The sequence below is a fragment of the Scophthalmus maximus genome, chromosome 4 (genome assembly GCF_022379125.1).
Source record: "Scophthalmus maximus strain ysfricsl-2021 chromosome 4, ASM2237912v1, whole genome shotgun sequence".
NCBI lineage: Eukaryota > Metazoa > Chordata > Actinopteri > Pleuronectiformes > Scophthalmidae > Scophthalmus > Scophthalmus maximus.
Window position 1 is genome coordinate 2,577,501 of NC_061518.1, and position 25,000 is coordinate 2,602,500.

General features: G+C 48.7%; 1 protein-coding gene across 14 annotated transcripts in view; it reads left to right on the forward strand.

Moving 5' to 3' along the window:
* The window catches only part of nav2a (neuron navigator 2a), a 200,949-nt gene that overhangs the window by 143,698 nt on the left and 32,251 nt on the right, over window positions 1–25,000 (forward strand). For 11 of the 14 annotated variants that reach the window (XM_035628020.2, XM_035628024.2, XM_035628018.2 and 8 more), the window contains 5 exons: window positions 3,491–4,739; window positions 6,825–6,934; window positions 7,032–7,140; window positions 8,612–9,061; window positions 15,052–15,174. In XM_035628020.2, the coding sequence (XP_035483913.2) occupies window positions 3,491–4,739; window positions 6,825–6,934; window positions 7,032–7,140; window positions 8,612–9,061; window positions 15,052–15,174 (2,041 nt within the window). Of the gene's footprint in view, window positions 1–2,083; window positions 2,978–3,490; window positions 4,740–6,707; window positions 6,726–6,824; window positions 6,935–7,031; window positions 7,141–8,611; window positions 9,062–12,170; window positions 12,586–15,051; window positions 15,175–25,000 lie in introns of those variants that run through there. The other 3 variants (XM_035628025.2, XM_035628029.2, XM_035628030.2) reach the window with 3 other exon arrangements.

The following is a 25,000-nucleotide window of genomic DNA, read 5'->3' on the forward strand; positions in this document are numbered from 1 at the left end:
ACACACACACACACACACGGGGGGGGAGAGAAAAGAGTTGACACTTGTGTGTGATTTCATGGTCTTCCTCAGTGGCGGACAGGCACTGACACACAGAAACGTACGCACGGACGCTGCGAGCGTGACGGTCCGTGAAAGGAGCTTTGAGGCCTCGGTGTTATCAGGACAGACCCTCAGACAAAAGAGCCTCTTTTAAAAAAAACAAAAAGACAAGAGATATTGCTGTTCAGCTTGTTGACACTGAACCAAATAAACCGGCATGTTTCATCAGACATACGCTGTTCTTCAGACGTGAACTCTGGATATCTTGAAAGTCGGACGTTCATATTGGTCAAACCCAGCCGGGACAAACTTCGTCCTCGAACAGTCAGGCGAGGGCTTGCGACTGCGCAGGGTCCTCATTCCCCCCGGGGACCGTACGTAGACTAGTTCCCACGTGGGCTCACTCTGACGAATGTTACCCGGTCGAGAAAAGAGCCGGCAAATGTTCCCGACTCGTCATTTGCGGACATACGCGCTCTCAGTCGCTGCTCCTCTGGGAAATGTTCAGGACAATGTCCCGACTCCGCTGCGTGTCTGAGAGCAGCTGTAGTCTAAGTCTGCACACGCACAAGCGCGGAACGTCGACGTCTGCCTGGTCCGTGTTCGCGCCTTTTATATTATTATAGAAGGACGACGGGGCGGAATCGAGCTGCAACATTTCATCAATGAACCGAAATCGATTACTAAATTATTCGACAACTATTTATAATGTATCAAAATTCTCTGATTTCAGCTTCTTAAACGTGAATATTTTACTGGTTTCTTTGCTCCTCCGTGACAGTGGACTGAATATCTTTGTTGCGCGGACGAGACAAAACCTCGTCTCGCAGTTTTGGGAAACACGGTCGTCAAATTTTTCATCATTTTATGGACAAAAAATCGATAAAAAGAATAATCCACAGATTAGTCGATTGTGAAGATGAACGTTAGCTGCAGCCCTCGGGCGGAATAAAAAGCCTCAACATTCCCGCCCTGGAACCGGCTGTGTGAAAGAGGTCAGAGAGTGTGAGGCAGGTTTCCTCCGCAGACACGGAGTAAAACGGAGGTCTGCGGTGGTTTTTTCCCGACGGGGTTTCCTCCATCTTCTGCTCTTATTATGTTAATCCCTGACGACTGCAGTAATTAAGGCAGTTTTCGCTGTAAATATACCCAAATCCTTTCAACATGTTTCCTCAAGCGGTGGACGAGGGGGCAAACCAGCGGTTCAATTCCCAGGATTTGGCCCCAAGGCTGCTTCGGGGTCATTAGGTCGCTGACCCATTCCCAGGACACGTTCAGACAGTTATTTGTTTATTCCTTGACGGGGGGAAGTGCTTCCACAAGGGCACGTTGTGCTGCTTATTTAATCTAATCTGATCTAATTCGAATCCGATCTAATCTGATTCAATGTAATTCGGCATCTCAGAGTGCAGCCGGGAAAGGGCTGGGTTCGTCCTTTACGTGAATATGTATGATCAGAGTATTAGGTAAGCAGGTTTTTATCCATTTAATGTCAAACCATGTGGTGTCGGAAGGTTTTTTTTTTCCCCTCCTACACACAGGAACCTTTTGTGAGAAAGAAAGTTCACAGTCCCAAGAGAAGGCACATGAGCCACTTCTCTCCGAAATCAAACAGTTTTAATATCAAAACAGCGTGAACCCGGTTTGATCTGACGTTATTTACGTTTTAAAGTGTTGAACCTTGTCTGTTTGAATATTTTGCAGCGGTGTAATTTTTATTGCGTTCGAGGTTTACGATGCAACGGAGTCCCAAGTCCATCACTTCTGACCCCGACGTGTTGAAGATTGACCAGCTCTCCTTCGCCCTCACCGGAGCGTGTCGGCGCCGGTCACCGGGTCCAGGGCCCCTCCGTGTCCCGCCTCCTCTCCCTCGGTTTTTGCTTTTATGACCCGAAAATAAATCGGGGCTGACCCCGTTCACGGAACAGCACAGACCGTCATCAAAGGTCCACTCATCCCCAAAAACCTGCGATGCCAGTCCGCTTATTCTCTCCACCCCCCCCCCCCCCCCCCTTTCATTCAGCCGCTTGCTATTAAGCAACATGACCCACTTTTTCCGATTGCTAACTGCTAGCACGGCTAATTGGGCCCTAATCACTTCCTAATGGCTGCATTGTTTCAGGCTGCTCTCGCTAAGCGCCAACCAGGGAGGGAAGAAAGAGGCGGCGAGCGGGTTTCCTATTTCCAATTAGAGCATGCAAGGCGCTGTGAACGTGAAATAAAGCGGAGTGCCGGCCGAGAAAGCGGCAAGCAGGCCGGGGCGAGTGTTTGATATTCCACGGCAAAATTCTGACTTATTTTAGAAAATGAATTATAGATGTGAATGAAAGCGCCATGGCACATATCACAGATAATGACTCTGTGTAGTTGTAGCCTGGGACCCAGATGACCAAAAAAAAAATGAAGCGGTGGTTCGCAGCCTCATCGGGTACAACAAAGAGCAGTGGGGCCATAAATATGCAAAAAACACAAACGGCCCGGGACAGAAGTTTGTGAGTGTTTTTTTTATAACTTGTCTCGATAAAGAAAAGTCAACACAAGTGACCTCTTCAGATATTCCTGATCTGACCTCAGTTCATGTGAGAAGGCCCAACAGCAGTGACTTAGAATAAATATTAGTCTGTGTGTGAAGGTGTGTGTGTGTGTGTGTGTGTGTGTGTGTGTGTGTTCATGTAGTAAGAGTGGTACGTTTCAACGGAACTGTTATGATTCATTCCTCCCAGTTCCCCCTACACAGGCCTTCTCTCTCTCTCTCTCTCTCTCTCTCTCCCTCTCTCTCTCTCTCCCTCTCACTGGCCGTTGGTGTTTGAATATTCAAATGTTACTGGCGCGAAGCTCTGGGAGCAGGATTTTCCAGTTGTCACCGTAGGAGCACTGACTTACCGTACACCTGGACTACCGGCTCTTTGTTTTCCCCGCTCCTCTCGGCCCTCGGGTGAGTTTGTCTGCTTCTTCGAGATGCTGCCGAGCATCTCTCCGCCGCCTCCGCTGCCTCCGCGCTGAACTCACGTATCTTTTCCACGATCCTGTTCATGAATCCGATTTAACGGGGGGGACTCGTGACCTGATGTTATGTAACCAGACAGTGTTTCCTTGTCTGCCGGCCAACAGCAGCCCGTATAAGCGCGAGCCTTATAAGTGCAGCAGCGACCGGCTCTCGACTTGACCTGCTTGGCGAGACTTTAAAGCACTTGAGCCTGCGCCTCGTTGTTTCTTTTTATAAACAGCTTGTGATGGGTCCCCTCTTATTGTTAGTGCTGAGGGCTTTTTAACAGTATTGGTGGCTGCCACCGCCAGGCCCTTATAAGGCGACTTTGTGTGGGGTCAAAGAAGACTCACTCGGAGCATCTGGTTTCCCTTCTCTCCCGTAGATCCGTCCCCCGCTTCGCGGCTTCTCCCCATCAGCTCCTCCTCTGCGCGGCTAAAATCCTCTCTTTTTCTGACGCAGATTCCTCCGAGGGCTCGACCTCGCAGCCTTCGGTGATGACTGAGCATGCTCCGTCGCCTGCGCTGACCGTCGGCTCCTCCACCAGCATCCCCGCTGCTACCTCCGCCTCTTCCGCGTCCGCCTCTTCCACGGCCATTCCCCAGCCAAACGGCAACGGCAAGCCCTGGAGGAGCAAGTCGATCAGCTCCAAGCACAGCTCCTCTTCCTCCCTCTCCTCCACCAGCACCAGCGCATCTGCCATGCAGCCCGTCAGGCAGGAGAAGGACAGCTCCTGCAAAGCTGCCGCAGCAACGGAGGCCCCTCCGAAGGTCGTCGCTCAGAGGTCGATGCTGGAGAAGCTAAAGCTCTTCAACAGCAAAGGAGGCTCCAAATCTTCCTCCTCCTCCTCCTCCTCCTCCTCCAACGGAGTAGGGCCCCAGACTGATAACGCTGCCCCAGGCAGGCAGCTTGGAGCAGGGCAGGTGGAGAGGGTGGAGGCCGGCTCCAACACCGACGTCCTGGAGGAAGACGACGGTAACGCGAGACCAGGAATGAACGGGACCAGCAATGGTTCGGCCTCCGGAGCAGCTCCCTCAGCAGGTGCCACCGTCGCCGCAACTGCCAGCAGCCCCAAGATCGCCCTCAGGGGCATCGCCCAGCGCACCTTTAGCAGAGCTTTGACTGCCAAGAAGGGCTCCGTCAAGGGCCCAGAGAAGGACAAGGACAGGGAGAGGGGGAAGGACAAGGAGAAAGGGAAGGAGGCGGGCAAACGCACCTCAGTCCCCGACAGGACGGAGCTCAGGGGAGAGGAGACGAAGGAGGACGTGTCACCCGTCGCCGCGGACTCGGACAGCTCGAGCAAAAGGACCTCGAAAATTGCCAGCTTCATACCCAAGGGGGGCAAAGTGGCCAAAAAGGAGAGTTCCACCCCTGCACACAGCGGAATACCAAAGCCAGGAGGCAAGGCCCCGGGAGTCGGGGGCAAGGCAGCGAAGGAGGCGGGGGAGAGGCCTCGCAGCATGCGGTTGGGAGGGGGTCTCGTCATGCACCGCGGGGCCCTGGACAGGGACCGGGACCGCGACCGGGACAGCCGACACTCCAGCTCCACCTCCAGCCTGGCCTCCACCGAGGGCAAGTCCGGCGCCGCCCCTGTGGCCGGAGGAGGCACCACACAGAGCACAGCCAGCAACACGGTCAGCGTGCAGCTACCTCAGACCCAACAGCACCACAGCCACCCCAACATGGCCACCGTCGCACCTTTCATGTACAGGTGAGATCGCGCGCTCCGGCACTAACTGTGCAGCATTGGTTTTGTCATTTAAAGTCGGTTGTGATGCATATTCAGCTTCAGTTTCAACTTTATAGATCAACGTAAGGGCGTCAATGACACCGACCATTAACAGTTCACAGTCGGAAACAACAGACGCATGGTAAGACAAGAGAAAACCAGAAGCTCGTGCAAGAATATATAGATGATTCTTCGTCACCACAAATTTGGAAAATCCAGAAGTTCCAGATCAGATGTTAAAGTCCCATTGTGTAATTTATGTAATTTTCTGGCGGCATCTTGTGGTACAGTTGCAAACTGCAACAAAACTGAGCGACAGACAGGGGACACTTCATGGTGGCGCCCGGCTGATTCCATTTCCGGTTTCCGGCAGCGTCTGAAAATACGCAACGTATTCTGGAACCGTTTGGTTCAACGACCGTATTCAACACGACGTAACAAACATGGAGACTCACATGGAGGTCGGGTCCATGGAACTATATCTAACTCATTCACAGTTGATTATATATATATATGAACACATAGTTATGGACAACATATTCAATTTCTTTGGATAAGTGGATAATATTACACACTGTAGCTTTAAATTATTGTGCAAAATAAGATATAGCACAGATATACAGGTTAGTAATATGTTACGGGAAAAAAACATTTTGTATGAGGTAAATTCTTTTTAATAGTTTTTAATAGTAATACCAAGTGGCAAGTTTCTTTTTGTAACAAGTGGAGTCGCCCTCTGCTGGTCGTTACAGAGAATACAGATTTTCAGTCACTTCCGCACTGGTGACTACGTCCATTTTTACATTCAGTCAGAGTCAAAAGCTTTGTGAGAGTGTGTTCACATACAAGACTCAACATCTGAAGATCTGAAGACAGCCATCTGTGAACTGTTAACCAGGATTGTCACATCTGTGTTTGTTCGTGTGTGTGTGTGTGTGTCTGTGTGTGTGTGTGTGTGTGTGTGTGTGTGTGTGTGTGTGTATGTGTGTCTGTGTGTATGTGTATGTGTGTGTGTGTCTGTGTGTGTCTGTGTGTGTGTGTGTGTGTGTGTGTGTGTCTGTGTGTGTCTGTGTGTGTGTGTGTGTGTGTGTCTGTGTGTGTGTGTGTCTGTGTGTGTGTGTGTGTGTGTGTGTGTGTGTCTGTGTGTGTGTGTCTGTGTGTGTGTGTGTGTGTGTGTGTGTGTGTCTGTGTGTGTGTGTGTGTTTGTGTGTGTGTGTCTGTGTGTGTGTGTGTGTTTGCGCCCAGTATCTGGGCAAATATTCCTGGATGCTGTTGTGTGCCTCTGACCTCTGTCCTGCTCCCAGTGTGATAAGGAAGGAGCCCCCCCCCCCCCCTCCTTTTTTTCTGACAACCACTCATTGGCCTCCTGACACTTCCTGCCCTTTCTCCGTCTGCACGTTCTGACCTGTAGCAAACCGACCCCGCCTCGCCTCCCCCCCAGGACACCCCCCGCATCCCCGGGCCTCAGGAGCCGCTTCCTTCTGCCGTATATACCTGTCAAATACCATTACCAGCAGGATTACGCCACCTCCACCTGTCAGACAAGAGCACAAATCTGACGGTACATGAAAGAAGTGGGGAAACGTGCGATCAAGGCTCATGAACTAGGGACGGAAAAAACACCCTGCCAGAAGTAAGGGATTTAACTCACAGGCATTGTTAGTGCAAAGTTTAGATGCCGTGTATATTTGTGGAGCGGGGGAAAGAGGCAGTGTGTGGCTTCGACCGGCTCTCCAGTTCCACAGTCAACAGGGACAAAGTCTGGGACCAGGCGGAGACCAAAGGCTGCGTGTCCGAGCCCTTCAAAGCGTCGTCCTCTCAAAAACGCTGTATTGATTTTTATCCGTCAAAGATAAACTTTTACTGGCATTCGGGGCTTAGTTGGTAAGCAGGTCGTTGGTTTTTGGAACCCCCCCCCCCCCGGGTCACAAGACTGGAAGCACAGCAGCAGCTCTAATTCCTAATCAGGTTTTATCCCTCTTTCGTGACAATTTTTCTGATTATTAGTTTGCCCGCCAACGGCACAATAATTCAGAATCGATGATTCGTCTCTCTCTCCCCCCTCAGATCCCAGACGGACGGCGAGGGGACGGCGAACACGGAGGGCGGCCCGGGGGGGAGAGGTGGAGACGTGTGCTTTACCAAGACCGGCCAGACCTCCGTGGAGGACCTCTCAGGTGGGAGGTCACCGGCAGCACCGGATCCCGAGAGGCATTCCTTCCACATCCCGGCAAACCTTTCTGAGGCTGTCGCTTTGTTTTTGGTCTCACTCAGGCGAAGACCCGGAGACGAGGCGGCTGCGAACTGTCAAGAACATCGCAGACCTGCGGCAGAACCTGGAGGAGACCATGTCCAGCCTGCGAGGAACTCAGGTCACACACAGGTAACAGTGAAATGTATTAATATTCCGCAGAGTTCAAACTCTTACAGTGAGCGTGAGGTGAAAGGCACTTCAACAAGCCTGTAGTAGATTATTTTTACTCCTTCATCGGGTGCTTGTGTTGAAAAATGTCAATAGTGGGACACATTTTTGCCACGGAAAGTTTTCCAAAATAGAATAAAGATATAGAAATATAGATGACAGAAGAATAATCAATGGAATTAAGGGCACCAGACTTGTTGTTCACTGCGAACCGTTGGGCAACTAAAGATTCTCTTGTAAGAAATAGTAAATGGAGATTTTTTTTCCCGTTCACCTCGTGAAGTCGGCGCTGCTCATAAAGCAGTGTGTGAGAAACCAGTGGCAAACAAACCTCCACTGTTTGGGGAGGGGGGGCGGGGGGGGTCATCAAAGTGCGGCTGCCACGGCTGAGCGGTAAACAGGCTAAAGCAGGATAACCGGCGGGGATTTGACTCCGAACCGCCTCGTGTTCATCAGACTGCGTCCGTCGGAGGCTTTCACAGGTGTTTTTCACCTCGTGTTGCCGTCTCATCCTCCTTCTTCAGGGATCGTTCCACTTTGATCGCAGGGCCGTGTCTTTCATGTCATCCGTGATTCTAGGGGGGGGGGGGGGGGCGGGGGTTTAAGCTCTAATCAAGTTTTCCCCCCCGCTGACTTTTGACCTTTGGCTGCGGCCTCGCGTCTCGGCGCTCAGGGTTCAGTCGAGGTCCAATATCCTATTGTCCTGTTTCGGAACAAAGAATCTCTTTCTACCTCTCTCACGCAAGTTTGTCACGGCTACTTATGGCTTTTTGTTTGCCTCAACTTTTTTTTTTATATAAAAAACAGGATTCTGTGAAATATGAAAAAATATAAACCTTTAGAAGAAGCGAGAGATTTAGTTTCAAGTCATTAAAACATTTCAAATAAGATAATACTTTATAGAGAGAGGACAGAATGAGTAGAAAAGAAAAGATTGAGAATAATATAAGATGAAATAAAAATAAAATTGAATAAAATATAAGTATATTAAAAAAGAAAACAATTAGAAACATGACACAAGGTTACAGGAGAGTAGTGTTTTATAATCTCAGAGTGACAGTTATGTCGTAAGTAGCAGCGAGTAAGAATATCGTATGACGTTATTATGAAATTATACTTTTCTCATTTATGTTGAGATATTATGTAGTCCATAAGCAAGGACAATGCATTCTGTACAGTATATGATATATTGCATTGTAACATTGACTCGGTAATGAGATACACAATGAGGTGAAATGTTGCGATGAGTCCAACGCAGAGCAAAGTCAAATGGTTTGAAATAAAACCTCATAAGAAAACGTAAAAATGTAACAGTAGCTGTTGTGTTAACTGTCAATCAGTTTTGAGTGACAGCTGGTTCCAGTTATTGTTTCTCTTGTTGACACGAGACTCACAGATTGTGTCTTTCTTCTCTTCGTCTCCACCTGCTCAGCACCTTGGAAACCACCTTCGATGGCAGCGTCACCCCAGACGTCGGCGGCAGCGGCGGCGTTAGCAGTGGCAGCAGCACCAACGGCGGCGGCGGCGGTCGGAGCATCCTCAGCCTCACTTCTTCCCGCCCCTCCCTGTCGTCATGGCGACTGGGCCAGTCCAGCCCTCGCCTGCAGGCGGGCGACGCCCCCTCGGTGGGGAACGGCTACGCCGGCCGGGCGGTTGGCGGCGGCGGAGGCGGTGGCGGCAGCCAGGGAGGGCGCTACCTGTACCCCGGGCACCTCCGGCGGCAGCTGGCCGGCCGAGGGGGAGCCCTCTGCAGCGTGGAGCTCGGGGACAGAGCCGGCGACGACATGGACCTGGACGGCATCGCCATGGAGGTCACCGGGTACATGAGCGACGGAGACGTGCTGAGCAAGAACGCCGCGCGCACGGATGACGTCACCAGCGGGTGAGTGGATCACACTGATTTTTTTTATCTGACAAACTGAAGCAATAATTTGATTGATTCACGTCAATTGACCGAAAATTAATTGACATCAGTTTTGTTCATTTTGCAAAAAAAATGCCCAAACATCAGTTTCTCTAAAATGAAGATTTGCTGTTTTGCTCTCTGTGTTAATATTGTAAATAAGCGGATTTCAATTTAAGACTGTGGCTTGAACAATCCAAGCAATTTCACGAAGTCACCTTCAGTCCTGGGAACATTTTATACAGTTTTCTTATCTTATAGAGTAAACAGTTATTTAATATCAATAGATTTATGGATATTGAAAATAATCATTAGTTGCAGTCTTAGAAATTTCCACCTGCCATCAGAAATTTTGGGGATCAAGTGCAAGAGACACTCGTCACACTGTAATTTATGCAGAGTTGCAAATTTAATATGATCCATTATGTCTGAGTTAACACAGCACATGAGTCTATGATGATGATGATGATGATCCATAATCGGAGAAAATAACAATCTTTTCGTGAAGAATTTATATATATTCTTATTCATGTCCAGTAAAATAGATTATTGGTTGATAGCCTATGAACTTTGACACCCTGGCAGTATTTCAGACTCTGTAAGTCTTGTCTGTACTTCCTCAGTGTGGACAATTGCATGTGAACCATGTGCGAAACATTTTTTTTTTCTCTTATTTATAGTTGTTTTGAAAAGTCACGGAAAGTGTTCAGAGAGAACTGGGCGTTTGTAATTATATTTTTTTTTCTGCCAGCTGTTAAAGTTGATGATCACATTGCAAGTGATGATGATTCAAAACCAACTGACTGTGTAAATTATTGACTGGTGTAATTTTCATGCGATTCACGTGACAGCACTGGTCGGGGGTTTTCTTGCCAGAAGAGGGCAGTAGTGTTCCTCGCTCGCAGGCCTCCCCGTCTGTCAGACGACATCCCTCGGCGTCAGTATCAAAAGCAACTTCCTATCCCGTAGAGCTCAGCTCCCACAAGTATCCCATCTCTCTTGTGTGCCGACGGTGCACCGACACCGACGATTACCTGTTTTATTCGCCGCCTCAAAGCCGCTGTCCGCGTTGGAACAGGCCCTCCTGCATGCCTCGGCTGTGGCACTGTGCAATTTAAACTCCCGCTGTCATCGTTATTATCAGGCGACGCGTCGAACGGTGCCAAACTCGCATCCAGGCGGCAAAACCAGAGACACAGACCCCGGGAATCTTTGAACAGATTAAAGTAAATGTAGAAAAAGACTCCTCCCCGGGACCCTGGTGCATTTTGCACTGATTCACCGGCCCCGAGGCAGCTGTACAAGTCAAGGGAGCTAAGTGATCCCGGAGTGCTTTAAGGGTCTGAACGTGAGGCTGAGGCTGAGCCACACCTGGACAGGTGAGAGATGTGCACAGGTGAACTGGGGCCACTTTGCTCGCTCTCGAAACTCCTTATCCGGGGCCACGTCTCCGGCGAGGAGGAGAGGCGAGACGGAACACATCAGCCGCTTCCCTCAGAGAGCTTACACTGCGCGCCTGAGGTCAGGTCTCCGCGTCTTCTTTGTCTACGTTCCACGTGACATCTTCAAAGTTCCTACTTTGCTTCTTTTCCGAGATTTCCAATTCGCACAGAAAAGAGAAAAAAAGCAGCAAATCGTTACGTTCGAGAAGCTGCAACCTGCACATGTTCTGCTTTTGTTCATGATTCGTGACCTAAATGATTCATAGATTATAGAACATGTAGAAGAAAAGGTAATGTTGTCAATATGTAAGATTTAGAAGTTCTGTTTTTCTGACACAGAGTGAAGAGGTCGAAGTTATTTATGGCTGGATTTTATTGGTTTAAACGGTGGATGGAACCTGCAGGTGGAAACCGCAGCGTGATCTGTGTGTTACACACACACACACACACACACACACACACACACTACGTGCTCCATGTGTGCGTGTGTGTGTTTGACGCTCCCAGCTCTATGAACCCAGGCGATGATGAAATGATGCACGGCTGGCGAAATGAGCTTTGGAACCTGCGTAACGTGTGTCTGTGTATTTGTGAGGAAGTGTGTGTGTGTGTGGTTGTGTGTGTGTGTATGGTGGGTGGAGTCGCCCTGAGGGTTAACCATTTAAAACAGACACAGACTGATGACCCCCCCCCCCCCCTCTTCTCTACGTCCTCTGGCCATGTAGCAGTTGACTCTGTCACCGGCGTGTTAGCATCCACAAACTGGTTCTTCCACACTCAGGTGGGATGTTTACCCAGAGAGGAGGAGGAGGAGGAGGAGCTGGCATTCGGGTCACAGCAGTCGACCGTCTCGGCTCAACGAACTCCTCAGCGTCTCTCTCACGGAGAAAATGACACATCGTTTTTGTCCTTTAACCTGTGCCGGTATATCCAACCGAGTCCAACACAGGCGCGTGGAAATGAATACGACTTTCTTCTTCATTGTCCCAGTTTGAATTATCTCCAGTGAAAAAGGGTTCCAATGTGTAGTTTTTAATGCGACATATACCACTCGTGTTTAATGAGGATCGGACGTCGGTCTGTCCGTACGTCTCATGCCAAAACGGTGCCATGCCTTTCGTAGAAAAGAAATTGAGAGAGAATGCATCAAATACAGTTTAGCAACTGATCAACTATTCATCATCCAGTCCAAAAAATTCATTCAAACATCCATTCTGCCCATTCACTGTTTTTAGCTTGTTGTCTTGTTTGTTTTATCTCATTGTACAGGTGACATCACCTTCTGTTTGGACGAATTATGATTCGAATTTTCCAATTTTCGGAAATTGGATAGACTCATTGATGATTTTATTTAAAAGAGCTCACCGATGGGCCTCAGCATCCATCCGTCTCGACGGCTGATTCGTTTGACACCACATTCAGTATCTGCCGTGGTTTTTTTGGTTCAGTCTCCGACCCCCTCCTCTGTTTTTTTGCTTTTGGGTTGTCAGGCCCATAGGGACGAGGAACCCCCCCGACCCCCCCTCCCTCGCTCCCCACCTCCTTCTCAGCTCGTGGCGGCGTTGCCAGACTTACCCCCTCTGCCCCCTTTCTCCTCCTTCCCTCCCTCCTCCCACCTCCACCTTTTCTCAGACAGACCCAACCTCCAGCCAGGAGGGAAGAAGCATGTGGTGCATAAGAGAGAGGCTGCATACCGACACTGAGCTTCCCACCGAGCGACACACACACACACACACACACTCACTCACTCACACACTCACGCACACGCACGCACACTCAGGCTGCACGCGATCTTAACACGGACGGTTCACCGTCTGATATCGCCATGGTCCCACGCGCCCTCACCTGGTGATCTTTTTTAATCCTCGCAGCAGCCGCAGCAGAAGATATCGCTCGCAGGCTCAGACGCGATATAACAGACAGTAGCCAGACGCTTGGGGGGAAAGAAAAGGAAACCTCTGCTTTGGAGATTCTTATCGACAGGGATCCTCCCTCTCGGCCCCGGACTTGTTTATTTTGTGTGTTTCCGACTGGGTGCGTTTCCATGCTTGGGACGGAAAGGTACGTCAGAGTGATTGGGGTTTTTTTTTTGCGGGGGGGGCCTGTGTGTTTCCACCACAGTGCACACAGTTTAAATATCGCTGCAGTTTCAGTCACCGAGGAACTTTAGCTTCTGTTGGTGGGACGACTGTGTAAACTCTGCGTCGCTGCTCAGTTCTTCGCTCATAAACCGTCTTGTTTGAACTCGTTCCTGCTGCAGGAGGAGGTTACAGGTTAACAGGCGACTGACACAGGAGCTTACTCATTAGTGTGTGTGTGTGTGTGTGTGTGTGTGTGTGTGGAGACCGCCTGGCCACCTTCAAGGTGACCTTGCTTCGGGATGATGGATGCGTCCCCAGCTAACCCCCCTCAGAGCGGATCTGTCCGAGGATCCCAGTGTTTCCATTTGTCCCCATTGTCTCTTTGTCTCATTGTGAAATCTGCTACGCAACATGTCTCCTGTCACTGAGGGAGGTTGTGCTTCCATTGCTCACTAATTGCGTGAGATGTGTAGAAAGATAGTTATGGTTTTGTCTGACATTTATTTGGGGTCTGTGGTCTATTTGATTTGGTCTTTATTTGGTATTCATTTGTTTTGCTCATCTATTTTTTGTCCTTATATGTTGGTCCGGTGATATGCGGGCGACCCGTCCAGGGTGAACCCCGCGCCCGGCCCAGTGTCATCTGGGATTGGCTCCAATTGGCCCTTAAAGATTAAGCATATAGATAATGGATGGATGGATATTACCCACCTACCTGCCGTACACCCAAAAGCAACTCCAAATGCTTGATCCAATACCTCAAAAACAAAACATAAATGCAGAAAACCTAAATAACACAAATTAAAATATTAATCGTATGAAGCTAGGTTTATTCTTGAGTTAAAGGTCTTTTATCTGGAAGTTTGATCCAGTCTTTTTTGCTGCATGGCTTAGGGGAAAAAAGGAAGAAGAAGAAGCTGAATCTCCATGTTTAGTTTGGACTCTTGGCAAAGATTAGCAGACGGCTACCAGATGACCTGAGAGATTAGATTAATTCCTGCTCTGGTGAGAACAACATCTGCAACATCTGGTTTGATGCTCTTGGGTACGACAAGTCGGTCCAACATATGAACAGTAAAATAAATAAAAGATTGAACTTGTAAAAGAAGACAAATAATTGCCTGTTCCAGTTTCTCACACGTGAGGAACTGCTGATATCACCGAGTTCCCTGCGGCTTTTGAGCCTCTTTGAGCTCATTGTTCAGGTTCTCCAGCCTGAATGTCAGCGTTCATCAACCTCACCTGGTAAAGAAATGACAGATCTGCTGTAGCAGCTTCAAAGTCTGCCATGTTTTTTTTTCTTGGGCACCTGGTGGAGACCAAAACAGAGCTACAACAAGTTTTAATATAGGCTTAAATTCATCCGTTGGACTCAGAAATGGCTCTGAGTTGAGGCTAATGTTGCGCTGGATCTACTGGATGTGGAACTTTGAATAGACATTAAGAAAAAAAAAGAAATGAGAGCAAACACTGCATGTATGAAAATGATTGGTTCCCGATCGGAGCTGGCAGTTTGTCCAACGTCGTGAACATGTGTTTTCTCTCTGCCGACTCCCGGTTTGCCGTTGAGTCTCTGTGCCACATCTCGGTGATGTTGATCCCGTTTGACTGCAGGTTACACAAAGAGCCTCTGTCCGTTGGAAACACTGTACCGTGTGTGTGTGTGTGTGTGTGTGTGTGTGTGTGTGTACTGTATATACTGTATTAGGCATGAGTGTGTGTTTGTGTGCTGGATTCCCCCCATATTGCTGAGATCCACACCGAGATAACACAGCAGAGTGTTTTGGCGGTTTGAAACTCTCACCGGGGCGTATTTATTTATTCATCACTACCCACTTCAACTGCAGTAACGGAATCAACCGTCCGTCGCCGCACGCGGGCGAAGCGCCGGCCGGCTTGGATGACGCGCCCTCGACTCTAAATCAGCAAACGCCTCATTGAATTACACCTGAGCTAAATGAGTCAATATTTGCTTCCATTAGGGAATCTCCTCCGTGGGCAAATATTTGTGGCGGGGGGGGGGGGGGGGGAATTAGTTTGGGGGTTGTTTTAGTTTGAATGGGAATGTTTGTGTTGAGGGGGCCTGAGCCTCAGCGTCACACTGGAACCGCCGCCAACGTTCCGACTCGGACTCCCGACTGCCCATAAATCGTCCACCGCTGGCACGCGCGGGACAAAACGTGTCCTCAGTCGGGACGGTGTCCCTGTCGCCAGTGCTTTTTTTTTGTGATTGATGAGAGGTGCTCCTCCCGCTCCAGCTCCGGGAAGAGGAAACACAGTGTGTCAACTCTGTGGCCAAACCCTTAAAACAAAGTGTGGTGTATTGGCTGCGCGGCTTCCAATCCTCCTTCGCCTTCGCCCTGTAATCGTGTCCAACTCGGACGGCTCGCACGGTGCCTGCTGCGTGTGATTTACGAAGTATTCTTTTCCGTTTGTTGTTTTGCAGCTACATGACTGACGGAGGTTTGGGTCTGTACACGCGGCGGCTGAACCGCATGCCGGACAGCATGGCCGCCGTCCGGGAGACGCTCCACCGCAACGCGGCGTCGGGACAGGGAGATGCTGACAGGTAGGCCGGAATCCCCCTTCACTCCTTGTCTCTACTAACTCCATCTGGACGTAAGCTGGACCGGCCCCCATGGTCTGCTTCATTCTTTTGTCATGCAGCAGACTGACGGGTACAAATGTTACGCATGTTTTTGTGATTTGGAAATTTTTGTAAACGCCAGGAGAAGAAAAAAAAAAGGGGGGGGGGCAATCTGGCACCGCCACATTTGTTCATTCGTGGCTCAGCCGGTTGTGTGAGTTTGTGTGTACAAATGAAGGCACGTTGTCTTTTTTTGGCTTTGGTTGAAATAGTTGTGGATGAATTGGCGAGAATAACCCGTGTGGGTTTTTTTTTCCCGTGAAGTTTTATTGAGTTAAAACACGAGCTCTTAAGCTTGTTAAAACGCCACCGTTTCCGCTCCTCCAGCTGTTTAATGCTTAATGTTCATCATGAATACATACAGAATATCAGAACGTTACACAAGTTTAGGGGGGGGGGGGTTTTGTCCGGAGCTGTGACGGCGTGCGTGATCCGGTGAGACGCTGCCGTCTTTGTCCCGTCACAGAGACACGGAGAGGGATGTGGTTGGCGGTGAGGGGGGGGGGGGGGCTTTACATTAGCGTTTTGAATTGATGTGTTGCTCAGACGGATTCGCTGGAGGAGTTTCAAGTGCTTCGAGCAGCTCTTTCCCCCTAAATCCTCAGGTGTGGCTCATTTCCTGTCCTCCAGACTTTTCACCTTTGCCCCCTTGCTGGCTTTTACAAACACACACATACACACACACACACACACACACGCACACATGCACACACACACACACACACACACATACACATGCACACACACACACACACACACACACACACACACACACATACACATGCACACACACACACACACACACACACACACATACACACGCACACACACACACACACTTCCACTTCAGATGGCGCTCAACCAACACAAACTGTCCTTCCCCTCACCTTTCATCTGCTCCACCCCCCCCCCCCCCCCCCTTCAATCGCTCCATCTTTCTCTCCATCTCTCCACCTCTTTCGTGTTTCCCCCCTTCTACCTTGTTCCAATTAGAGGCCGTGGCCACCGGCAGAAACTGGAAGCACATTAAAGGACAGACGTTTGGGGGGGGATTCCTCCTTTTGTTTTCATATTTTTTTTCTCATTTGATTCTGTGCTTTCATGTTTCTCAGTGAGGTATAATTGTCCGCGTGCGGGCAGGTGGTGCTTCTCATTTTCTTCTTTCGTGATCTTCACACAGCTACGCTATCTCTTTTCATGAGATTACAGGGAGAAGTGCGAGGAGAGAGCTCTCAAATAAAGAGGGAGGATGAGGTGGCTCCTCTTCCTCATACTCTTCCTCCTCCCAACCACACACGTCCTGAAGGAATGCCTGATAAATGTGCTCACTGCTTTTAGTTTGGGATTAATTAGGGGAGCTGGGGAGGCAGCAGATGAAACGCATTAGCATAATAAACCCAGAGAGGGGCTGGGGGGGTTCAAGAGGGGGGGGGGGGGGTGCTTTTAAAGATGAGGCTCATTTAATACATGTATTTGATCACTGTGTGTGTGTGTGTGTGTGTGTGTGTGTGTGTGTGTGTGTGTGTGTGTGTGTGTGTGTGTGTGTGTGTGTGTGTGTGTGACCCATCTACGTATAAACCGGCTGGAGTTTAAATGTTGGTTTAAGATGCAGAGGAAGTGGGGGTGGGGGAAAAGGTGTTGGGTGTCACCGTGGCGATGGGGCCAAAAGCCTCCTGACCCCTGGGAGCGAGGAGGTCGCGGGCTTCAAAAGCGATCGGGAGCTTCGCCAGGAGCCTCTAAAGTCTTCACGCTAAAAGCCCCCGGATCAGATCAAAACCTGGACCAATGAGGGGCGGGACACGTGCGGCCTGAAGAAGAAAAAGGTGGAGCTGAGCGGCTTAACGGAGGAACGGGAAGCCACTGAAAATTGAAATGTCACATCACGAGCCCGAGATGTGACTGATGGGAAATGCAAAAAAGCAAACTTTACCTACTGTCACACGTATGTAAAGCAGCGCGCGTGTGTGTGTGTGTGTGTGTGTGTGTGTGTGTGTGTGTATGTGTGAGCACGCTTATCCCTGTCATCTATCTCCGCGGCAGCAGAGAGAGAGAGAGAGAGGAAGCGATCTATAATGGTCCGCCGTGTGATTTGAATTCTCTTTGTGAGAGCGGACAAAGAAACCGTCTCTGTGGTGTGAAAGCGCTGTAGCTGTGAGTGTCGGAGAAACCCGAGCGCCTCCCTCGCCTCCTCCTCCTCCTCCTCCTCCTCCTCCTCCTCCTCCACCTCGCTCAGGCGTTGTCCACGAAATATCATTTCTCTTTTGCCAAATGAGAGCGTGACACAAAGAGAAGAGAGCGGAGCCGGCCACACAAATCACTCGCTTCCAGACCGATGACGGGTTCTTTCACATTGAAAGAAAAAAGTCTATAAATCAGTGTAATGAGGCGGCGGGCTGGTTAGAGGAGCCGACGGATGTTTCTTCCTCTGCTCTTCATTTGTCTATATATATATATATATATATATATATATATATATATATATATATATTCTATATGCATAAGTCTTCAATTTGCTTGTGTCACATGTGGTGCTGAAATCACATTGTCTCTCTGAGCTCATGTAATGAATCACCACACCGACGCAAGGAGATGAACACTTTAAGTAAAAGTGCGTGAGCTACATCGACATCCGGTGCTTTGCAGCGGAAACAACCGCCATCCAAGCCAGAGTCTGCAGCTCCGTCCATCCTAACAGACGTGAGAAACACACATCACATGAGCATCCATGTGCGCTGGTCGCGTGCGTTACAGGAAAATAAACAGGAAGCAGATTCATCGATGTGTCGGTCAACAATGCCAGCAGATGTCAATACGCTATTGACTTTGACTTGACTAACTTTTGGAAAAATGGGATCGCGGGTCAACTTCACACCGTACGCAACAAGACGCCATCCCGGTGACTCACTGCGTTGGCCAATCAGATGCCTCCGGCCCGCATTCCTGCTAGGTGACTCTGCGGGGTGAATTGTGAAATTCTACCGTGAAAAGTGCAGAGTTGCTAAATCTCTAACCTTATTATCAACCACGTGCAGTCGTTTGTCATCTCCTACTCAAACCTGCCGCGCTGGATCATACTCGATCTTCTCACCGACACCTGAAACTAAAAAAAACCCCGCCCCCCCGCACTCACGCAGCCGAGTGATGATTTATAGCGGTAACGCAGAAGAACAGTCGCTTCTCCGTAACCTTTACGTAGGTTCTCGATTTTTAAAAGCCCCCTTTGGTAAAATGTTGACATTATTATGATGAAGATTATTATGTCTGCCCCCATCATGTGGAATCAGCCGACATGTGGACGTACAATGGGTGTTGGGATCGGTCTCTGTCAGCATCTTTTCTCTCAGGTGGGTTTTATTCCCACCTGTGAGAGGACTCAGGTTGTTTAGAACATGTTATACCACGTACACACACACACTCCGTGGAACACACACACACACACACACGCCCCAGGCTCCAACATGCTATCTCTTCTGTCTGGGCTTGAGCAGCAGACTCCCCGTCGGCCTCCGGCAGAAAGCGAGAGCTTCACCCTCCTCCATCGACTCCACCTGTCTGTCCCCCCACCTGTCTGTCGGTCCTCTGTAGCCCCGCCTCCACCTGCTCCCCTGGTTCCCTTGTTCACTGTAGAACCACGAGTTACCTCCGCTCCCCCCCCGGTCGTACTCGCGCCCCCCTGTCCCCCGGTCGGTCCTGTCCCGCCCGGGACACGGGAGACGACATCGGCCAATCGGTGCCGAGCGCAGCTGCCGCGTCAGGCCCGTGTGCTGGTGGCCCCTCGGCTCCTCTCCGGAATACCACGAGTGTTTGGTTTACGACGGCAGGAGGATGCAGCCTGAGTCAGTGTTGGGTTACCAGGATCTGTGGCACCAGGCCAGAACGACGATGAACACACACCTCAGCCATCTGTGGTTGTCAGTGGAGTTTTCTCAGTATCGTTTTTCCATAATGAAACACAAAAAAAACCTTCATATTGGAATAAGATGAGTGAAAGTTTTCCTCCACAGCGTCATGTCTCCATGGTGGTGACGTGCACTGAAGCAACAGGAATGCAATCCTTAAGTGTCGGAGACATTGCATCGAAATAATATATTAAAATAACATACAACCACATAACTCTTGAGAAGAACAAGAGCCAGACACTTATCGTGCGATTCAGGTTTACATTAACGCAATTGATTATTTTCAAGTTCCTTAAATTTGTGTTTTCTTTCTATTGATAGTAAATGAAAATACAGTTTAACGTTAAACAGTGAAATATCAAGCGTCAATGACATGTCTTCATCATAAGGGTTTGATGAAGACATTTTAGGAATCACTGCAGATCCATGTTGTTCACAGACCATTATAACCAAACATCATTTATCATAAGATGATCTTGTGCATTCACAGGTCAGAGGAAAGTCAAAAAAATTTGACTGCTGCAAATCTGCTGTGGTTGACTGAATATCATAGAAAATATGCAGTGACGTCTTTGAGTCATACCACCATGCCGTAAGATTTGTTCTCAAGAGAAGAAATAGAAGGGAAACGTTTTCGTCAGTGTACATATCAACGAAAAAATGTGTTAAACATTTGGTCTGCGACATTCCCAATCCCATCCTTTGTCTGCGCTCCCCTTATCTTCCACGCGCGCGCACACACACACACACACACACACACACACACACAAAAACCTCCACACTATTCAAACAAATACTTTTCCATAGAAATCCAGACTCGAATGCTAAAGCCTGTAAATACCTCCCAGCCATGTTCAAGCTCAAACCAGTGTTCTACTGAGTCAAAACGGTCGGTGTGTGTGTGTGTGTGTGTGTGTGTGTGTGTGTTCGCTGGAGCAGTCTGACCCACAATCTGTGGCTGTTCCCTGTAGGCTGAAAGGCCAAATATGTTCCAGAGTTAATGATGCTCCTGCACACCCACGTCCGCCAGCTGCTGCTGCTGCAGAACGCTGCTCCACCTCCACCGAGAAAAAACTCTCCATACGAGTCATTTGTATCGTGGATAATATAGACAACACTGTAAGATCATTTCAATCTGTTTATAATACAAATCCGCCATGTTGTCCGGGAAGCACTCTGCCCTTAGGGCGGCTCGCGCTGGCATTAAAAGTGGATTTGGGTAAGAGAGAATTTTGAAATCAAATCAGTTTATTCCAATGGAATTGCCGTGATCAGTTGAATATAATATAGCACCATTGTGCCAAGAGCGAATCATCTATCTGTGGCCCGACAATGTTATCATTGTAACATTTGATCCTAATCTTTATTGACAGATAAGGGAAAATTGACGAAGCTATTGTAACTTTCCCTCTTTATTTTAATGAACTGTTCCACTAAAGAGTTTGACTTTTGAATCAACTACGGAACCTTAGCGACCGAGCTAACAATTTAGATTTGCTTCCCTATTGTTCTGCAATAACTCTTATTTTTTTTTATTTAAACCTTTAAACCTTCATTCTGTGTCGATCCTGGACACTGACAATCAAAACTGATTTGCATTGGAACAAGTCTGGGATGAGTTTTTACTGCGCAGGCAGATTTGGTTTCAACAAAGCCACAGTTTTAGAACTGAAACGCAAAATTAGTGGACAGGATGGAGATATATACTTTTTATATATATTATTTTTTTTCAGCGTGCCACACAGAGAGGAAAGTTGCTGCCAACATGCGTGTGGGAGGAGGTGGAATTAATTAGGGTTGATTTACATGGAGAGGATAGGAGGGGTGGGGGGGGGGGGGCGGTGTAACGGCTGGAGGGAAAAAAAATGTAATAAGAGGTTTGTTATAAGACGAGAGGAAGAGATGGATACTCCTCAGACGGAGAGAGAGAGCCCTGGGAGGAGAGGAGGTTTCGGTTGCCGTGGATACTGTATCAGCAGACCACTTTTACTGTACCCCTCCCTGCGGGCTTTTTAACAAGCACACCTGCCTCGCCCCAGGGAAACACACACACACACACACACACACACACACACCCACACACGCACACACACACACACACACACGCACACTCTACAGAGGGTGGGACTTTCACTCAGGTTAAACAAGGGTTGTTTCTTTTCTCCCACATTTCCTCAATCATTGCAGCCGGAACATCCGCAGTTGTCCTCTCGTGGTTGTTTGTGAGGTCGCATGGAGGACGCCTTGATCGCAAAGTATACTTTAGCCACCGAGTCGGCAGTTTTAGAATCGGGGCGCGGAGGTCAGGGGCTCGCACGGTGGTCCAGTCGGCCAATCTGAACCCGGACGAAACAGTAGATGGAGGAAGTAAAGCGAAGCAGCAGAGCATGTGGGACTTCATCTCATCTACAGTGAGTGATTTATGGAGCGCTCAGCACAGGGTAAGTTTAAATCCTCCATATATCTGAGGCTGACATGTTGAGTGAGGCAGGCTGAGGGGGGGCCGGGCGGGTGGGAAGTCGGGGGGGGGGGGGGGGGGGGTCAGTCAGCAGGTTCCAGCAGGTCACAGCTTTTTTAAAGCAACTGAATAATGCTGATTATCCACGTTTCAGCCTGTGAGCTGCAGGAAGCAGCTCGGGGGGCACGAGTCGGCAGGCCGGACCCTTCGTGACGCGCACGTTGGACACAGAGGTCTTTTTTTTTCGTCACGTGAGCCTGATTGTGCCGTCACTCACGCGAGGGGAAGTCATTGTCTCATTTCAACCGTTGGATTCGCAGTTTTTCCTCTTTTCTTTTTTTTTAAGATTGGAGAAAATCCTCTTACAGTTTCATAAGAACATTCTAAATCCGCTTATTCCGACTCGTCATCGAAGCTGCGTGAGGTGTTTTTTTCACAACTACAGCCTGACAGATTCTGTATCTTTACGCGGTTTGTGATCTCGACATGTATTAATATTGACATTCTGTCTTAGACTGTTGGCAGTTAGTGTATTGATTTATTGTTACTCCAAAAAAAATCATGATATTTAAAAGTTTACAACATTTAGATTATTGGGGTTTTTTTTAACACCAGCAGTTGAAAACTTTTATTTTTGCACTTTGCAACTTAAAATGGATTCCTATGGGGAAGCAACTGAGAGCATCTCAAGAAAAAAACGAGGGGGAAAAGTGACTCTGGTTTTAAGAAAAGGAAACTGCTTCAAATATTTTAGACAGTTTGTGATCTCGACATGTATTGATATTGAAATTCTGTGGGTGTGAACTGTGTTTGGAGTCGAAAATGTCAATATTGAGCTTAATAACTTTGATTTCTTGGACTGTCCGCAGTTAGTGTGTTGATTTATTGTTTCCATACTCAAAAAAATTATGATATTTGAAAGTTTTCAACATTTTGATTACAGTTTTTTTTCAATTGAAAACTTTGCACATTTTTGCACCTTGAGACTTAACATGAACTCCCTAAGAGAAACACAAGGAGGAAAAGTGACTCGAATTCTAAGAGAGGAAGCTAAAATATTGTATTTCCGTAAAGAGGATCCTCGTCTGGCATCTGGAGACACTTCTGTCGGGTTTCAAAACAAGCGGAGCGCGAGAAGGGAAAGATTCCGCTCCGGGCTTGATTTCAAATGGAGGCTGCATAAAGAAAAACGAGTAGACTGTTTTGTCCTTTTGCCCCATGAACCCGACCACGTGTGCAGAGGCAGTTGCCACCTCGGCTTCATTCTCGCATCCCGCCGACAATACCTGCGCTCGTATGCGGCGCGTGTTGACGCAGCGTGTCTGCACACGGGCGAGGAATTCCACGTTTCGTTTTTGTCCTCTCTTTCCCAGCAGTGATTTGAATTTCGCAGCGTGGACGGAGAGGAGGTGATGTGCTCACGTCGCGTTGTATGTTTTGTAACGCACATCCGGGTCGGGTCAGGTCAGGTCAGGTCGCTCGGTCGAGTCTGACTGAGTGTGTGTGTGTGTGTGTGTGTGTGTGTGTGTGTGTGTGTGTGTGTGTGTGTGTGTGTTTACGCATCAAACAGAGTAGAAAAGAGCCAGAGGGATCGAAATGCTTTGAGAAGTTCTCTGGGTGCAGATAGCGATAGGGTTTTCCCGAGACGGGAGACAATGGGAGCAGACACGGGAGAGCGACACACACACACACACACACACACACACACACACACACACACACACAGACAGACACAGAGAGAGAGAGAGACATTCCTGAGTGTGCTGTCCGGTCCAGTTCTGTCAGTTCTCCTCGCTGACGGGACAGCTGTGTCATTTTCGTACCACACGGCTCCTGGGCTCGGGCCCGGAATGTGCCGGCTCCCGTCCCGAGGGCCCCTTCGCTGCCTCCGTCACCCTCGCGCTGTGCCCGTGTGTAGGCCCGACTGCGGCTACAGATCACGCAAAAATTTAAAAGGGAACATCAGAAAGGACTCTTCTATAAGCGGGTTTTAATTTGTCTTTCTTCGGCTACGGTGAATCAGAAGCAATAACGCTGCTTCCTCCTTTGGTGCATCAAAGTAGCAGGTGGTAGTGTATGAATAAGAGGAAGCTGCAGGTACAGATGCTGATCTGAGAAAATCTTTGTTTCCTCTGCTGTGACACAGTAAAACTGGCAGAACAACTTCCCAGCACCTGGAGAAACACCTGCTCCTGTATTTCTTTGTTTCATATATACATATATACAGTATATATAAATTCTCTCTTCTCGTCTATATTCTCTCCGTATCTGTTATTTGCAGGATTACAACTCTGTGTCTAAAATTCTGTGGAGGCGAAGTTTGAGTTTCCTCCTGGACGTTAATACAATATTACAACATGATATGATGAGAATAGAAAGGGATGTCAAATACAACAACAGACCATCCATTGACCGGGACAAACAGCCAGCATATCGTCATATATGAAAATACTATCATTACGTATTATATAATACCAATAATTAGTTGCGTCTGACTGAAACTGAGTTTACAGATAGTTTATTGATTCATTCCCATCATTTCCCAACTTTAGACTCGGACAGCTGCTTGTATTCAGACGACGTTTGAGTTTTCCGGAATTTCCCAGTTTGGGATTAATATAGAACGTCCATCTGTCTGTCTAATTGAAGATGATCTTCTTTCAAAAGAAAAATAGTGTTTTTCAGGGAAATACAACATCAGAAGTATCATTAGATTTTCTCCCTGAAGGTCGTCTATTGTATCTGCATTTTTATGAAAAGCAACAAGATGTGATTCCAGTGAAAACCCATGAACAGATCGGGTTTTTTGGGGCCGAGCCCACGAGGGACAACGTTTTTGTTTTTTTCCTGTTGTGCCTCCATGCAAACCATATTTCCCGAAAGGCACAAAGAGTTTTGCAAGTGTCTGTTTGGGATTAGGACACGACACTGGATCCTCTGTGCTGACGTTGTGTCTGCAGAACGTACACAGACCTCACCTGTCAACTCGTGCATGGTGTCATCTGCGCCCCCCCCCCCCCCCCCAACTGCCCACCAATAGCCCCGAGGACTGTCCTCCCTTCTTCCTCCCTTCTTCCTCCCCGTCCGTCCGTCCGTCCGTCCGTCTGTCTGTGTGGACAGAGACGGAGGTTTGGGGTTATTTGATCCAGACGCGGTGGGAGCACCAGCAGTCGCCCCCCCCCCCCCCCCCGGAACACAGGAAATCCCCTTACTTCTGCTCCGCCGCTCTGTTATGGCCGCATGTCTGTGTGTGTATAATTTTGCGGCGCATGTGCCAGAGTCGGACGGGGTTTTTTCAGGAGGGGAGTTACAGAAGAGCAGGGCCCGACCGAGAGACCGACCGAGAGACCGACCGAGAAACCGACCGCAGTCCCCGGGGACGCACACAAGA